At 42.6% G+C, this 19138-nt stretch overlaps 2 protein-coding genes and 1 long non-coding RNA gene across 4 annotated transcripts in view; all 3 read left to right on the forward strand.

Annotated features, from left to right (window-relative positions):
* Positions 1-1433: 1433 nt before the first annotated feature.
* Positions 1434-19138, forward strand: part of LOC132875055 (uncharacterized) — a 50248-nt gene continuing 32543 nt past the window's right edge. The window contains exons 1-2 of one of the 2 annotated variants that reach the window (XM_060911646.1): positions 1434-1506; positions 1597-1687. In XM_060911646.1, the coding sequence (XP_060767629.1) occupies positions 1504-1506; positions 1597-1687 (94 nt within the window). In that variant the 5' untranslated portion in view covers positions 1434-1503. Of the gene's footprint in view, positions 1688-19138 lie in introns of both variants that reach the window. The other variant, XM_060911655.1, reaches the window with a different exon arrangement.
* On the forward strand, positions 9521-18299 carry LOC132875050 (uncharacterized). Its single transcript, XR_009651753.1, has 2 exons — positions 9521-9609; positions 13975-18299. It is a non-coding gene; the product is annotated as an uncharacterized LOC132875050 (long non-coding RNA).
* Positions 12722-13751, forward strand: LOC132875041 (uncharacterized; the record flags this gene model as incomplete). Its single annotated transcript, XM_060911631.1, has 1 exon — positions 12722-13751. A coding segment is annotated over one exon (897 nt), but the record flags the coding sequence as incomplete, so codon positions are not given.

A 19138-nucleotide genomic window follows, 5' to 3' on the forward strand; every position in this document is an offset into this window, starting at 1 on the left:
ACATACCATCACACTGCCCTGGCGCTGTGTACAGTTTACCTTCTATGGTTTGTGCACTCACTATTTGCCATTACTTTCTCCAACCGTTGTGACAGATTACAGGGAACGGCCTGGATTTAAGAGACAAATACATGTTCCTCTTGTTTTGAACACTTATTTGTAGGCAGTGCTTAATTTGTAAAGTGGGAGGTCCCGGAGCGCAGAGGATGAGCGGCTCCGGTGCAGAAAAAAAGAGGGGGGGAGGGGGGCGCGGCGCTGCGCTTCTGGGCATGTTTTGTAATAACACTGCAAATTATGTTCATCTGCAGATATTTTGTGGATGTCGTTTCATGAGAGAAATCACCAACAAGACAGATATCAAAATCAGACATTAACACTAAATAAACTTGCATTTTTTTATTTAATTATTTGGTTTTTTTTTTTGTTACATAGTCAAAAGAGGTGTCGGATCACCGGATCCAGTGTAAATAGCTGCCGGAGCCAACGCCCGAGGTTCCGGAGCGTGCTCCGGCTTGCTCCCCCTCAAATTAAGCGCTGTTTGTAGGACACTGCCTCTGATCTGTCCTACAGTCTACCAACAGCAAAGGAACACAACGCTAGCTAATGTCGTTAGCTAATAGCTACTACAGAAGAACAAAGAGGTTACAATGGGTTATTTTAGCCTATTTGGTTACACACTCGCCGCCACAGAATGTTAACAGCAATGTAATGCCTTTTCTGGCTAATTTTATTCGTCTTACCTCCAACAAAGTGGTCACTACACAAGCGCTGGTATGCCGCTATCCATCTTCTCCGTCGGTCAGCATCCGATAAAATGATAAACCTTGCCTTGTTTGTTGATGGTTACTACATCCAGGTGCACAACAATATAGTGGCATGATGGAAGTCTTGTTGAAAATAAACACTTTCTTTGCTGCCGTTCCTCAATGCTGGCTGTGGTAAACTACTGGTAGTGCATGTCCAAAATGGCGGCCGCGTTTGTCGTGACGTCACGTGAAAAGGGTCCATAGGGCATTGTACCTTGATGCAGTGCCCTCCAATGGACACCGGAGGCCATGCACCTCCGGTGCTCGGGCCCTAAAAATGTTACATTATATGCAGTTTAAAAACTTTCTAAATTTCAGGAAGTGCGTTTAATTCACTCATCTGTCAAAACATCTACTGCAAAATGATGTTTCTTCAATTCAATTCAATTCAATTTTATTTGTATAGTGCTTTGAACAAAAAGTGAGATCGTAACTGATTTCTTTTCTGTAACTGAAGACAAAAAGTACAATTGTGCACTTGTTCTGATTTCCAACATCAGATGTGAAACATCTGTCTTTTACAGTTGCAAAAACTATTTCCTGTTTGGTTCACAGAGACTGTATCATGTGTACAGCAGTATCATTATGAAAAAAGGTGCGTCATAGAGAACACACACACACACACACACACACACACACACACACGCACATTTAAGACCATAGCAGCGTCAGTGTTTCCTCTTTTACATCCTTTTTCATGGTGACTTGCTTCTCCTATTTTCCAGTTTTCTTTGGTACGAAATAAATCAGCGTGAGCTTTATTACATTTCAACACATCTATTGTTATCAGTTTCTCCTCGGTGTGAGACAGAAGACGATGATGAAGCTCTGTATTCTTCTCTCTCTCCTGCTCGGGCAGTGTGCGCTTTCTGCTCAGTCTGGTAAGTGAACTGGATTAGAAACGCTGGTGTCTTGTATCGATATAAATGAGGAATTAATCATTAGCTTTCATACAGAAAAGTCAGACAAACTTCACATGTGAAAGCTGCATGTGCATTTTTTTCAACGTGTTTTTTCACACATTTTTACATGTGGACTTGGGTTGGGTATTTAGGTACACCATTTAGGTGTGTGTGTGTGTGTGTGTGTGTGTGTGTGTGTGTGTGTGTGTGAGAGAGAGAGTACTCTGGTTTAGTGTCTTTGTGAGAACACACTCATTTTAAACTTGCTTTAATTTCACATCTATGACCTTTTGACCATTTTAGAAAATATGAAAAAAAAAAACCCCGACCCAACTATTAGCTACCAAATGTTGAAATAAGTTTTTATGCTTGGCTGAGATGGAAAAAATTGGCTAAGAGGATGAATATTAAGTCATATTATTCAGCGCTGTTGAGTTCTGGATCCTAACTGTGGAAGTCATAAAGGTGTTGATTCATTTTCTTTAGTATAAATACGCAGGTGATTACAGGAAATTGTGCACGCTGATTGGTTGAGAGATTCAGACTATTTCTCGATTATCACCTTGAGCAACTCAGCAAAATGGCGGCCAATTGCTTCATCACCGTGAGCGAGGAAGAATTGCAAATGATGAAAGAAAATGTTTTTCCTAAATAAAAGCACTAAAGATGATAGGAAGTTTGGTCTAAACCTATTCAAAGGGAAGGTGGAATTGTGATTTATTTTATCGATTTCAAGATTTTATGTGACTCGGTGTAGATAAGTGACACAAGTCTATGCCGCAAAGTTATTACACTTACATGCTGCTTTTGAAGATTGAAATAAATTATTTTTTGAATATGATTTTTTCAAAAAATCACCTGTGTATTTATACTAAAACAGTTATCCAGCTCAGGCTCAGTGAATATCGGTGAATAATAACCTCGTCTTCGTCTCAGTTATTATTCACCAATATTCACTTCACCTTCAGCGAATAATTATTAAAGCAGATATGCAGAACCTTTATTTTTAAATAAATTTCTGAGTGGATAGTATCTCCATCCTTGACTCTTGTATGCTGCATAAATGGGAATAAAAAATATATTTTTGAGAGTTAAAATCGACCACAAAGTTGGCATTGGAGCTGCCCCGCTGAGCCAGCCAGCTCTGAGCGTGTGATGTCACAGCGGTAACCAGTTTTAAGGCCGAGGCCTTTGACAGCTATAGACCAAAGTCATATAAATAAAAATGTATGGTGAAAGTAAGAAATACCGTTACCGACTTGCTCAACTAAGACTGATTTGACTTCATTGATTGTGGGTTGACTCTCATTAAAAAAGGATAGGTGTTATAACTTATGCAACATACATGTACATGCAGGGGCGCCGCCAGAAAATTTGGGCCCCATGAAAGATTAGAATTTTGGGCCCCCCAACTTTGCCCACCCTCGTCACAATTGCACTATTGTCATTATTTGACTTTTGATAGCCCATGGACCTTGAGTTTGTGACTTTGTTATTACATTTTATGTATTAACCTACCAGGGACTAGATGAAAACTGGTCAGTGACTAATTCTGGTGCATTTACAATCACAAATGAAAATTCAAGATTTTGCCACATGCCTTCTTGTGCCAGGACAATTGGTAGTGAAATGTGTGATGTGACTGCTAATAAATCATAGAAAAAGTTTTCTCCAGCTCCTCAATTTGAAACCAATGGTTTAGAACGTGTGAACATTCCACACACGTAACCATGTCAAACACTTGACTGGTGTCCGTTATTAGCAACACTTTAATCTAGCAAACTGTATATGGCGCTCGCTCATTAAAAACTTCAATCCTAAAGCATTTATGGGTTGTATTGCTGCTTACCTCCTTCTCCAAAGGGGGGTTCAGTGGTTTGGTAGGGCGGAGGTCCCCCTGAGGCTGAATCTGTGCATATTTAGGGCACCCCATTAGTTATGAAACTGGTTATTAGCACTAGTTATTAGCACCAGCATAACGTAATATTTCATCTTGTTTATTATCACACAAGTCAGCTCAGTTATTAAAATGGAAAAAATGTCACTGTACAAACTGTAAAAGTGTTCTCTTGATAGGCTAATCCAACCACGTTCATACTGTTCATTTACCATTCGTTAATATTTTGAACACACATGTGAGCGATAGCTACCTTTCTTTGGGAAAAACTGAGTGACCAGTTGCCTGCCTCTCCGGTCCCTCTCAGCTTTCAGCTGCCTTTCTTTATGTTTTTGACAGCCACTCTTCATATTTAGCGATCATAGACTGTACGCACTCCACTGCTGGCTGGCTGGCTGCTGCACCGCGACACAGCAGCAAGTAGCGTTGCACTGATCAGCACACAGATTTAACGCATCGCGCTTCTACCAGAACTGGACCGTACCATTTCGCAAAAGGGGGAGGGTTAAATGACAATATGTTGAAGAACTCAAGAAATAGACAACCTTGTTCAATTAGCTCATTTTACCAGATGAAATATTGCATTGTTGTTATTTCAAAAGACTTATTAAAATCATTAAAAGCATATTATCAGCCCCTTAAAGGGCCCCATGGCAGTGCTGGGCCCCTAGAATTGTTCTAACCTTTCCCCCCCTGGCGGTGCCCATGTGTACATGCATGCATTTTCACTGATAAAACATAAAAGGCTCATTAAATAATCAGATGAACTGAGACGATCACATTCTGAAGCAAATTAAATAATCTTATACCGGTAACTTCTCATCTCATTATCTCTAGCCGCTTTATCCTTCTACAGGGTCGCAGGCAAGCTGGAGCCTATCCCAGCTGACTACGGGCGAAAGGCGGGGTACACCCTGGACAAGTCGCCAGGTCATCACAGGGCTGACACATAGACAACCATTCACACTCACACCTACGGTCAATTTAGAGTCACCAGTTAACCTAACCTGCATGTCTTTGGACTGTGGGGGAAACCGGAGCACCCGGAGGAAACCCATGCGGACACAGGGAGAACATGCAAACTCCGCACAGAAAGGCCCTCGCCGGCCACGGGGCTCGAACCCAGGACCTTCTTGCTGTGAGGCGACAGCGCTAACCACTACACCACCGTGCTGCCCCTACCGGTAACTTAAACACACAATACAAGTTACATGTATTCATATAAATGCAGGTAAACAATGTGTTTTTGTTGTTTTGTATCCAAATGAGAGTCAGAGCTTACCTGTGTTCTTGCTTCTTGAAGGCCGATCTTGTGGCCGATTGTTTTGAAACAATCTGACTTTCAGTTGTTCGTTCAGTTCTCCGTTCATTCACTTCTTCCACGTAAGGGCGAGATGGCAGCGATGTCTAATTTAGAAATCAGACGGCTGCTCCACTCATTCACTGTTTTCTTCAAACTGTGTATTCTGCCATTACTGCTCGGCTCAGGCAATTACTAAAACCCGGGATGGAATGGGACGTCATCGGTTTTAGCAACAACCGCGGGAAGGTCACTGCCTGAGCGATATGTCATGTCCTGTTCCATCCCAGGTTTTAGCAACAACCCTCGGCTCACACTCCTGGAGAACTGGTGCAACTGAACTTTCCTTTTTTAAATAAATAAATAAATAAATAAATAAAATTCTTTCCTTTTCTTGTTTTCTTTTACTTTAATTGTTGATACTGCACCCTCTTTCACTACGGGCTTATAGTCAACGCTCCTCAACAGATCAGAGGTCTCGTACGAGTCTTCAGTAAAATGTGCAGAGCAGAGGAGAGACCACTTCATCGGGGCCTAATGTGCCCGTAAACTTCTCGCAAAACGGGTCCAAATCTTTGCAGTTTGAACATTCTTGGGCCATGAATGCAACATAAATCCACCTTCTGTCGTGTTGCTGAACCTGCCAGCAACACATCTACGTGGCATGGCGATAAATTAGCTCAAAATGGAGGATCGGAGTTGCAGTCAGCTCTGTTTTAGTATAGCGGAAATGGCGATGAGACTAATGTACTTCCTGCTGTGACGTTACGAACATCAAGGTCATTCACTCGGCCCACTACCTATATGAATCACTTTAATCGTAAAAATTACGATATTAGATTTATTGTTAATGCTTAAAACTATTCCTGTGCCATTCTTGAGGCCTCAAGGCATTTATAAACGAAAGTGAGGCCATGGCTCTGCGTATCTGCTTTAAGTAACAGCAGCTCTGACAGTTGTGCATCTCAAAGTCACAGGTTTTAATCATTATGATATGTATTCATTTCTATAGTAACACTTCATTCATGGGGCATGTACAGTTAGTTACCTTCTCAAGCCCTGGGAAGGACAAAGGGCCACAAGTTCTCTCCATCTTTCTCTGTCAGCTGCAACAGACTCTATTGAACTCCACTGAATATTACGCCTGTTGAGATCTTCTTTAAATGTGGCTCTCCATGTAATTTTTGGATGTCCTCTTGGGCGTTTTCCACCTCTTGGAGTCCAGATGAGTGCAGTGTTCGATGGCCTGCTGTCTGGAAGTCATAAAACATAGCTAGCAAAGCATAGTCTCCGTTTTTTAACAATGTCATACAAATCCCTCGTGTTTGCACACCTAGCAACTGCTTCATCGGTGATGTGGTCTATCCCATGTGTACCTAGAATTTTTCGAAGGCACCTACTTTGAAGCACATTTAACATCTGAACCATTTTCGCTGTCGTTTTCCGAGTTTCACCACCATAGATTTCTGAAGGTACGACTATTAGCATGTACAGTGGACGCTCCATATAAACGGATTAAAAAAAAACTAAACAAAACATGTAATCGTTGATACGGTGAAGACTTCCATAAAGAGACATGTATTCAAGTTCAAACATGTATGAGTACATGTATTGGTAAACAATTTCTACTTGAGTATTTGCTGAGGCAGCATGGTGGTGTAGTGGTTAGCGTTGTCGCCTCACAGCAAGAAGGTCCAGGTTCGAGCCCCGTGGCCGGCGAGGGCCTTTCTGTGCGGAGTTTACATGTTCTCCCCATGTCCGCGTGGGTTTCCTCCAGGTGCTCCGGTTTCCCTCACAGTCCAAAGACATGCAGGCTAGGTTAACTGGTGACTCTAAATTGACCGTGAGTGTGAATGGTTGTCTGTGTCTATGTGTCAGCCCCGTGATGATCTGGCGACTTGTCCAGGGTGTACCCCGCCTTTTGCCCGTAGTCAGCTGGGATAGGCTCCAGCTTGCCTGCGACCCTGTAGAACAGGATAAAGCGGCTACCAATAATGAGATGAGATGAGTATTTTCTGAGATGATGAAAAGTTTTGTGGGTGGTGGAGGTTTCATAGTGGTTGTCAGGTCAGTTCTGCCCTTCTTAGATGTTTGGATGCACAGAAAGCCACACAAACCTAACGCAACCAGAACCATACAGGCCGTCCCAGCAGCATTGTAGTCAAGTCACTAAACCTCAAGTCCGAGTCCAGTCTCGAGTCCCCAGTGTTTAAGTTCGAGTCAAGTCCAAGTCATTAAAGAAGATTTTGAGTCAAGTCCGAGTCGAGTCCACTATTGATCTGAGTCGAGTCCAAGAACAAGACTCCACCTGCACCATTTGACGGTGGCTGTTGCTGTGTTAAGCATTTGATAAATAGTGGCAAAGTCATGTTAAATAGCTTACGCAGTGATGTCATGCTGAACATGAGTGCCTGCGTGCACCGGGATGTATATATTGAGCATGCGCAGAATAAAAGGCCAGTGAGTGAGTGAGTGTCGGAGGCCAAAGAGACAGTGGTGAGTCAGTTATTTTCTCCCATGAATATTAGCCATTAGCTGCTGCTAGTTAGCCACTGTGGTGACTGTACACACGATAGACTGCTGCGGAAATGTCTAACACGACAGGTTATGGGCCCAGTCAGGCAGGCCACAGGTGGCTGAGACTTTTATCCGACGGTGACGAGAAAAGTTACGAACTCTGGGAAACAAGGTTCCTCGCGAACATGGAGTTGCGTGGTCTCAGAGATGTTATCCTGGAGGATCCGGAGATAGATTCAGATGACGAAGGAGCTCTTGCAGAAGAGAACGGAGAGGCTTATGCAGAGCTAGTGCAATGTCTGAACAACAAGAGTTTGTCGTTGGTAATGAGAGATGCGAAACGTGATGGAAGAAAAGCACTGGGGATTCTTCGCGAGCACTAAGCAGGAAAGGACAAACCCTGCATTGTGAGTTTGTACTGTGAACTTTCTTCGCTCTATAAAGCTAGCAGTGAAACAGTTACTGACTATATAATTCGAGCAGAGACTATATTCACGTCATTAAGAAGAGCAGATGAACAAATAAGTGATGAACTTCAGATAACAATGGTAGTAAAAGGGCTACCTGAGTCATACAAGCCGTTCATAGTGCACATCACACAGACAAATGATGTTGTAACGTTCGTCGAGTTTAAAACGAAACTGCGAAGTTATGTGAGTACAGAGAAATATGGGAGAAGTGATGTGAATGTGGAAGACAAGGTAATGAAGACTAGCAGGGCAACGAAAGCACGTGGTAGAGGACGTGGAAAGAAAATGGGGTTGGCTGATGTTGAGTATTATACGTGCGGTAAAAAGGGACACATGGCTAGGGCATGTCCGGACAACACCCAACAGAGAAGAGAAGATCGAAAGTGGGACACACCACGGCGAGGCAGAGGGCATGGTCGAGGACGAGGCTGTGACTACGTGAAGAAAGCTGATGGAGAGGCCAAAGAAGATTCTACAACTTTCTGTTTCTTCCAGATAAGTGACTGTCCAATACAGCAAGGAAACAAGAAGGGTCTCATGGTCAACTGTGGCGCCACTTCACACATGATCAATGATGCCACAAAGTTCAAAACAGTGGACAAGAGCTTCAGACCCGAGGACCACAAGCTCGAGCTTGCCGATGGGACCAAGGTGAGCGGGGTGGCGAAAATGAGAGGAGACGCCAAGATCTACTTGCTGGACAGCGAGGGACGATGAGTGAGAACAAGGCTCAAGCAAGCACTCTACATCCCATCATTTCCACAGAACATTTTTTCAGTCAAAGCGGCGACAGCCAACGGAGCCGAGATTCGCTTCAAGGACGGTGATGACTGGCTGGTCAACAAGGACGGTACAAAGTTCAAAATGGAGGTGTATGGTAGGCTGTATTACCTTAGCACAGTAGAGGATGAAAATGTTGATGAAGTGTATGGTTGTCATGACATTCAAACCTGGCATAGGATATTTGGTCATTGTAATTTTGATGATATTGCAAAATTGGAAAAGGTGGTTGAAGGAATGTCGATAAAAGGGAAAAATGACAAGTCTACTCAAAATTGTGAAATATGCATACAGGGCAAGTTTACACAAAGCAGAAACAGGCAGGCAGATGCCAAAGCTACTGGAGTACTAGAGCTACAGACTTGTGCAGCCCTATAGAACCAGCAGATAAGGATGGATACAGATATGCAATAGCATTTACTGATGATTACAGTGGGATGATTTTTCCATACTTTATCAAAGCAAAAAGTGACACGACAAAAGCTACGGAGAAATTCATAGCAGATGTAGCTCCATATGGAAAGATAAAGTGCATAAGTCAGATAACGGTACAGAGTTTACCAGGCAGGAGTTCCAGTCTTTACTTAGGAGACACTTCATTTTACACTTCCTCTTCCTGTTTACGCACTTCCTGTTTCCTGAGTTGTTCGCGCCGAGTCCTTTTTCCCGCGAGTGCCGGCGTTAATTACTAATCCTTTTTTAACTTTTTTTCTATAAATAAATTTCCAGTATCGTCTTCATTTTTATTATACTGTCGCTTTCATTTTTGTACTTTTCACTTTCGCTTTCCTTTTTCCGGTTTTTTTTTTCCAGTTTTTTCTCTTTCTTTTTTCGGAAGAACGCCGAGACCGGAAGCTTTCTTTTTCTCTCCTCCTGTGTAAAGTCCACAAGCGGAGGCCATCTGATCTGCTTTAATATCAACAGATCTTCATTTAAGGTACGTGAATCTTTTCATCATGGCACACCTTCAGCCTGTTCAGTGTGCTGAGTGCAGGATGTTTAGTCATTCTTCCTCCGTCACTAGCGATAGCTCTATTAGCTTTACTTGTGATAAGTGCAGATTAGTTAGCTCTCTGACGGAGAAGATTTCAGTGCTAGAAGCGCGTGTCCAGGCTTTAGAGCAGGTTAGTGAGTGTGAGAACAGTGTAGTTTCTGTTAGGGAAAGTCTGGACGCCCTAGGTGGAGTTAGCAATCCCCCAACTCCGGCATTAGAGCCCTTACAGCGGGGCGAATGGGTGACGGCTCGGCGGCATAAGCGTAGAGCCAAAGCTACCGCTGAGGCTCGCCCATGGGAGCACCACTCCTCTCCGCGTCACGTGTCGAACAGGTTTGCTCTCCTTAGTGATGCACCCACTGAGAAACCTGAAAGAGCTCTGGTTATAGGGGACTCTATCATACGGCACGTGAAATTAGCTCAGCCTTTAGGGGCACCAGCAGCTTTAGTCAGGTGTATACCGGGAGCCAGGGCGCCGGACATAGCAGGTAATCTTAGGGTCCTAGGCAAGCACAGGTTCTCAAAGATAGTTATCCATGCAGGAGCTAATGATATATGCCTTCGTCAGTCTGAGGTTACTAAGAGTAACTTTGTAGAGGTGTTTAAATTAGCGAAGGCGATGTCCGATGCTGTAGTATGCTCTGGCCCCATCCCAATGCGGCGTGGCGATGTAGCTTACAGCAGGTTATGGTCGCTGAACTGCTGGCTGTCCAGGTGGTGCTCTGAAAACAGTGTGGGCTTTATAGATAATTGGGCTAATTTTGAGGGCACTGCTGGCCTGTTAGGGCGGGACGGTATCCATCCCACTCGGGAAGGTGCTGCTCTCATTTCCTGCAGCATAGGTCATAGTCTCAGAACAGGCCTAGTTAATTTCTGACAATCCAGAGCCAAGGCCAGGGAGCAGACGAACAGGCTAAACCGACTGTCTGCTAGCTGCACAGAGTCATCACTCAGGGCCCACTACATCGAGACTGTGTCTGTTCCCCGAGCTCAACAAAAAGGTAGAAATTTTCAGAGAGTTTGTTCCAGTAACCTAATCAATATAAAATTAGATCAGACTGACTGTACTGCTGCTGCCAGCACCTTTGATCTAAAGGTGGGGCTATTAAATATTAGATCTCTTACATCTAAAGCGCTAATGGTTAATGAACTCATTACTGATCAGGAGTTTAATGTACTGTGTTTAACAGAAACATGGATGAAGCCAAATGAATATATAGCATTAAATGAAGCGAGTCCTCCTGGATACAGTTATATACACCAGCCTCGTCTAACTGGCAGAGGAGGAGGCGTCGCGGTTATTTATAACGATTATCTAGGTGTAACACACAAACCTGGTTATAAATTTAATACATTTGAAGTTCTTCATACTCATATAATGTATGTAGCCTCGAAAAATAAGTCTACCCAGTTAATTCCATTGCTTATTATTTACAGGCCCCCGGGGCCATATTCTGAGTTTCTTTCTGAATTTGCAGATTTTATCTCAGATTTGGTTATTTCCTTAGACAAAGCTTTAGTTGTCGGAGATTTTAATATTCACTTTGATAACCCAGAAGACCCTTTAAAAACAGCGTTTGTGTCCATCTTAGATTCAGTCGGGATTAAGCAGAATGTCATAGGACCGACCCATAATGGTGGTCACACCCTTGATCTAATACTAACATTCAGATTAAACGTAGACAATATAGTCATACTTCCACAGTCTGAAGTTATCTCAGATCATTGTCTCATCTCATTCAAAATATGTCTGAGTAATAATATATGCACCTCACCACGCTACTGTATTAAACGTACTTTCACGTCAACTACTGCACAGAGCTTTATAAATGATCTCCCAGAGCTGTCAACTTTGATTGGGTCACTGTCAGCCCCTGCAGAACTTGATCAGGCAACTGAATGCTTAGAGTCAACATTCCGCCATACTTTAGATAATGTAGCTCCTCTAAAAAGGAAAATGGTCAGAGACAAAAAATTAGCACCCTGGTATAATGATGACACTCACACATTAAAACAGACCACTCGAAAATTGGAACGTAAATGGCGTCAAACAAAATTGGTAGTGTTCAAATTGGCGTGGAAGGAGAGCTTCCTGAAGTATAGAAAAGCTCTTAGTGCTGCGAGATCAACATATTTCTCCTCCCTAATAGAAGATAACAAAAATAATCCTAGATTCCTATTTAATACTGTAGCAAAATTAACCAGGAATAAGTCCACTATCAACACATGCACACCTGCAGTATGTAGTAGCAACGACTTCATGAATTTTTTTAATGACAAAATTGAGAATATCCGACAAAAAATTCAAACTACTAATTTAAGGTTAGACAATGAAAGTGACCTTGTAGTTAACAATATAACTGTATCAGATCATCAGTTAGAATGTTTTACTCCCCTAAAAGAAACTGAATTACTTTCATTAATCTCTACATCAAAAGCCTCAACTTGCGTACTAGATCCCTTACCGACACATCTATTCAAACAGATAATGCCTGGAGTAATTGAACCGCTTCTAAAAATAATAAATTCTTCTCTTATGATTGGCTATGTACCCAAATCCTTTAAACTAGCAGTTATCAAACCCCTGATTAAAAAACCTGACCTTGATCCCTGTCAGCTGTCCAATTATCGGCCAATATCAAACCTCCCCTTTATCTCCAAGATCCTTGAAAAAGCTGTGGCACAGCAGTTATGCTCATATTTACATAGGAATAACATCCATGAAATGTATCAGTCAGGATTTAGACCTCATCATAGCACAGAGACAGCACTGGTTAAAGTAGTAAACGACCTACTGTTGGCGTCTGATCAGGGCTGTGTCTCGCTACTTGTGTTGCTTGACCTTAGTGCAGCATTTGATACCATTGATCATTCCATTCTTCTGGATAGACTAGAAAATGTTGTGGGAGTTAAGGGAATGGCCCTCTCCTGGCTCAGGTCTTATCTAACTGATCGTTATCAGTCTGTTGATATAAATGGTGATATTTCTAGACGTACCGAGGTAAAGTTTGGTGTTCCACAAGGTTCTGTCTTGGGTCCACTGTTTTTTTCTCTATATATGTTACCTCTGGGCGATATTATTCGTAAACATTGTATTAGTTTCCACTGTTATGTTGATGACACACAGTTGTATGTCTCTGCAAAACCTGATGAGACACACCAGCTTAATAAAATTGAGGAATGTGTTAAGGACATTAGACACTGGATGCTTATAAATTTCCTTCTGCTTAACTCTGACAAGACTGAAGTACTTGTGCTAGGACCACATACAGCTAGAAGTAAGTTTTCTGATTACACAGTAACTCTGGATGGCCTTTCTGTTTCTTCACGTGCAGCAGTAAAAGACCTCGGAGTGATTATTGACCCCAGTCTTTCATTCGAAACTCACATTGATAACATCACCCGGATAGCTTTCTTTCATCTCAGAAATATTGCAAAGATAAGAAATTTAATGTCATTGCATGATGCAGAAAAACTAGTCCATGCTTTCGTTACCTCCAGGTTGGATTATTGTAATGCCTTACTGTCTGGATGTTCCAATAAGTGCATAAACAAGCTCCAGTTAGTTCAAAATGCCGCAGCAAGAGTCCTTACTAGAACTAGAAAATATGACCACATCACGCCTGTCTTATCCACACTGCATTGGCTCCCAATCAAATTTCGTATTGATTATAAAATACTACTATTGACCTTTAAAGCACTAAATGGTCTCGCACCACAGTACCTGAGTGAACTTCTGCTCCTCTATGACCCGCCACGCCTACTTAGATCAAAAGGTGCAGGCTATCTGCTGGTACCTCGTATAGTGAAGGCTACATCAGGGGGCAGAGCCTTTTCTTACAAAGCCCCACTGTTATGGAACAGCCTTCCAAGTAATGTTCGGGAATCAGACACAGTCTCAGCATTTAAGTCTAGGCTGAAAACATATCTGTTTAGTCAAGCCTTTTGTTAATGGTGTTTATGAGGTAAAGGAGTAGGTCTGGAGGGTCCTCAGACATAGAGTGTTTTGGTAAACTGGGATGTATGGATGCTGTCAGTCCCCACTCGCTTGCTCACTCGAGTTTGTTGACGGTGCAGTGGCTGGCTGCTTTATGTCCCGGGGCTCCCTCATGCCTGTGTTACCTTCTGGCTCTCTCCTTTTAGTTATGCTGTCATAGTTAGTTGCCGGAGTCCCTGCTTGTACTTGGTGCAATATGTATACTGTTCCTACTTATTCAGGTGACATTGGGCATACCTAACCACCTGTGTTTTCTTTCTCCCCCCCCCCACACTCCAAATCTGTCCCTCTGAGTTACATGGAGTCAACAGGAAATCTTTTGGTGGAGACGGTGGGGACCTCGACTGGCTATCGTAGCCTGCAGGGAATCGGCCGTCAGACATTCTGTCGCATGTCCCAGACCCGGTGAAATGTAACTGAATTGTCTTGGCCAGGCCTAAGGGTCCCATCTGCATCTCATCATTGCTGAGGAGTGTGCTCCCATCACCCAATCTAGCATCCAGCCAGAGCAGGTCATGATATATTCTTTTACCATATTAACATGCCATTGTGTGTCATGCCTGATGTAAAGACTCTCGTCTCTGCGAGCCTACCACACAGATTTAATACTTGTCATTTTTAGGGCATACCTAACAACATGTTTTCTTTCTCTCTCTCTCTTCCCCCCCCCCCCAATCTGTCCCTCTGAGTTACATGTTGATCCTGGGATTGAGATGCTGGCCTCTTCTGCCCCTCGGACCTGCTTGATCCATCCTGGTGCCCTGTGTCTGGTCGGAGTTTTATCGCCCCACTCCTGTGAAGGACGGCCCCATGAGGACAGTTGAGGGTTATACCTGTTAAAACTGTTAATATTATAGTCAGGCTGTCTGTTGTTGCCCAAATGAGGATGGGTTCCCTTTTGAGTCTGGTTCCTCTCGAGGTTTCTTCCTCATGTCGTCTGAGGGAGTTTTTCCTTGCCACCGTCGCCACAGGCTTGCTCATTGGGGATAGATTAGGGATAAAATTAGCTCATGTTTTAAGTCGTTCAAATTCTGTAAAGCTGCTTTGCGACAATGTTTATTGTTAAAAGCGCTGTACAAATAAACTTGATTGATTGATTGATTGATTGAGTAAAGGGATAAGGCACGAGACAAGTGCACCCTACTCACGTCATCAAAATGGAACTGCCGAAAGAGGATGGAGGACCCTATTTAAGATGTCACGATGCATGCTGTTGGAGAGTAACCTCCCAAAGCAATTATGGACCTACAGAGAGCAGCCCAAATTCGTAACAGGTGTTACAGTAAACGCCTAGAGCAGACACCTTACCGTGTTTTCACAGGAAAAAACATCTAACCTATCTCACATGAAGGTATTTGGCTCTGAATGTTACGTATATAAGCAGGAAAAGAAGAAGTTGGATTCTAAATGTGACAAAAGGATCTTTGTCAGCTATGATAAGTATAGCCCAGCATACAATGTGTATTATCCTGAGACAGGGAAAGTCCTAAAACATAGGCTAGTGAAATTTATCACCAAAGGTAGCGCAGATAGCCAAACTCAGACAGATTGTGACATGGGGGACAACATTGAGAGTTATGGAAATACTCCACCAAAGATAGTCAACCAGGGTCAGGGACAGCTTGAAGAGAGTAGAGAGCCTAGTGTGGAGGAGACTACTGAGGCAGATCCAACCCAGGCAGATAGCACTCAGAGAGAACAGGGAGAAAGGAGATATCCTACAAGAGAGAGAAAAGCTCCAGAGTACTTAAAGGAGTATGTAAAGCTGAGTGTGATAATGATGAATGTGAAAACGTGGATTATTTCTACAGGGTGGCCTATGATGTACCTAAAACATTTAGAGAGGCTATGGACTCTGAGAAATCAAAAATATGGACTGATGCAATCAGAGAAGAGATGAACTCTTTAACAGAGAATGAGACTTTCACTCTGACTCCACTGCCGAAGGGCAAACAAGCAGTGGGAGGTCGCTGGGTATATGCAGTGAAAGAGAGCCCAGATGGATCTGAGACTTGTAAAGCCAGATATGTGGTAAAGGGGTATGGTCAAGTGGAAGGGATTGACTATAAAGAGACATTCTCACCCACGGCCAACATGACCTCTGTCCGAGCATTAATGCAGGTTGCTGTACAGGAGGATCTTACACTACACCAAATGGATGTAAAGTCTGCTTACCTCCATGCTCCAATGGACTGCGAGGTATATATGGAGCAGCCGGAAGGTTTTGAGATTAAGTCTGAAACAGGAGAACACTTAGTGTGCAAAATCAATAAGTCATTGTATGGGTTAAAACAGTCCGGTCGTAACTGGAACCTGTTACTGACTGCATGATCACCTTACGGGGAATGGTTTTGTGCAAAATGATGCTGATCATTGTGTCTACAGCAGAGAATCTGACAATGAGAAAGTGATTCTGTTAGTGTGGGTAGATGACTTAATCATAGCAGTGAGTAACAACACATTACTCAGTGATGTAAAGGAGATGCTGAAGAGAAGGTTTAAGATGAAGGATATGGGTCCACTTAGGCTACATCCACACGACAACAGCAATGAGATTTTTTTTTTAAATATCGCGTCCACATGGGCAACGGATCAGTAAAATTTCAGGTACATATGGCAATGCAGCGCTTGCTGAAAATGATGCAATACACATGCCACACCACTACGTGCGCTGTAAGACGGTCCCATCAGAGACACCAGAACAATAGAAGAAGTAGATGCATGCGCATAAACCCCTTCTTCTGTAGCATTAGCCACATAAAGTTTTGATGATTAATCAGTAGCGTAAAATGAAAGACGTGGAAAGAGGAATGAATGGGGATAGATGGAAGCCGGTACGCCAACATTCTGATATCCTCCAGAATTCTTTAATGGTCCGGAATAAATTGAATGCTACACGTTGATGGATTACTTTGTTCTTCTATGCCCTTTTTGAGGAATGTATTGTCGGACTTAAACCAACATCTGAAGAGGTGAGATCGCTCCTTTTTTTTTTCTATTTTTGCTGGCGGGATTGTTTTTGTTTATTTGGTACTGCTTCCACAGTGTTTGGACTAAAGACTCTGCCCTAAGGGCTATTCTCTCTCTCTCTCACTTTGCACCATTACACAATAAATATTCACAGTGAAAATATTTTGTAAGCGCGTTTCATGAACCAAGTTATAGGATTTGTTGACAACTCGCATCGAGTTCGTTACACTTCTACCCGGCGTGAAGCACTGACAGTCATGGTTGTGACGTCATCATAAACAAATCCGTTCTACTCATCCAGACGACTTCGCAATGGGGCCGTTGCCAGATTTTTCCACTCTGGAACCCGTTCTCAAAAGATTTTGTTTTGGGGCACCCAAAACGCCGGTGCCGTGTGGACGCCAGGCCGAAATGATAAACAATTTTATCAGATTCACCTGAATCCGTTGCCGTGTGGACAGGGCCTTAAGCACTTTCTGGGTATTGACTTTAGTCACAGTGAAGGAGAGATCAAAATGACTCAAAAGAGACACATTGTGAAAATGTTAGCAAAATTTGGAATGTCTGAATGTAAACCGAGATCCACCCCATCTGAGCAAAAGTTGAATTTTGACAATGAGGGTGAGGCTATTGCCTCAACAGGATATAGAGAAATAGTAGGTAGCTTGATTTACATTATGACATGTACCAGACCTGACTTGAGCTGGATTGTTAGTAAGCTTTCACAACACTTAGCTGAACCAAAGCAACAGCATTGGGTTGCAGCAAAACACCTACTGAGATACCTAAAGGGTACAATAGATCAAGAATTACACTATCGAAAATGTGAGGAAAGCCTACAACTTGAGGGATATAGTGATGCTGATTGGGCAACTGACAAAAATGATAGGAGGAGCACAACTGGGTACTGTTTCAGCTTAACTGAGAGTGGTCCAGTTATATCATGGAAGAGTAGAAAGCAGCCAACAGTGGCACTATCTACCTGCGAGGCGGAGTATATAGCGCTAGCAGCCACTACTCAAGAGAGTATGTACCTAGTACAACTACTTAAAGGAATGGATGGTAGTAACCAGCATGTACCAGTCAAGATATATGAGGACAATCGGGGGCAGTAGCGTTGTCTAAGAACCCAGTATGCAGACAGAGAAGCAAACATGTGGATATTAAGTATCACTTTGTACGTTCTGCACACACAGAAGGGAAGATATTAATAGAATACTGCCCTACTGCAAACATGGTAGCTGATGTTCTTACGAAGCCATCTCAATTTAGCAAAGGCTAAATTTGAGAAGTTCAAGGGATATTTGTTTGGAGAGGAATGAGAGCTGACAGATGTAAATGTTTCTGGAGAGAAATGCGAACTGTTAAGTTTTGTAATGATAAGTTTTATTTGAAGTTTTCAGAACACTGCCAGTACTGTATGCCAAAGCTTTTATTTTGAGTTTTGGAGTTATGTATTTTTGGTTTTGTTTACCACTAGAGGGAGCTATAAACATGTCTTTGAGTGGGAGTGTTAAGCATTTGATAAATAGTAGCAAAGTCATGTTAAATAGCTTACGCAGTGATGTCATACTGAACGTGAGTGCCTGCGTGCACCGGGATGTATATATTGAGCATGCGCAGAATAAAAGGCCAGTGAGTGAGTGAGTGTCGGAGGCCAAAGAGACAGTGGTGTGTCAGTTATTTTCTCCCATGAATATTAGCCATTAGCTGCTGCTAGTTAGCCACTGTGGTGACTGTACACACGATAGACTGCTGCGGAAATGTCTAACGCTACATGCTGACTTTATGTGAAAGTGTCTCTGCTACTGTGTTTGACTAACGTTACTGCTCGACTGCCCCATTTTAGTTAATAGACTACAGACAAAAAGCTTGTTCATCACTCAGCAAGTCCCACCCACTATCAACAGGGCAAATAACATGAGAGAGGGTTAACACTAGCTAGTTCATGACGTATGAACAGGTGAATGTGCATTCTCTTGCACATAAATGTCTTTTGCCAAATTATTATGGCACGTTACAGAAAAATAAAGAAAAAATCAGAGTCCTTGTCTCCAGTTTACAAGTCTGAACAGGGCCGCTGACAGCTTTGGCTGGGCCCGGGACAAAATGCTCTGAATGGGCCCCCCCCCCGGGCCAACACACACACACACACACACACACACACACCTCTCCAGTGTTGGGCACGTTACTTTCAAAAAGTAATTAGTTATAGTTACTAGGTACTTTTCCCAAAAAGTAACTGAGTTACTTTGTCATAAAAGTAACTAATTACCAGGGAAAGTAATTATTCCGTTACATTTTGTTCCCCCTCAAAAAAATCAAATTCAATTAGTGTAATCATAATAAAAGTGAATGTTAAATGTGTTTAATGACTGAAATGGACACTTAACAGAACCAATTAGTAACGTTATCTACACTATCTTAATATTTTTGTGGGACAATGTGAGATAAGACATCTATCAAATTTAAGATATTTTTGTAGTTATTAAAATTATGTTACTA

This window comes from Neoarius graeffei, chromosome 2, assembly GCF_027579695.1.
Source record: "Neoarius graeffei isolate fNeoGra1 chromosome 2, fNeoGra1.pri, whole genome shotgun sequence".
NCBI classification, from domain to species: Eukaryota; Metazoa; Chordata; class Actinopteri; order Siluriformes; family Ariidae; genus Neoarius; species Neoarius graeffei.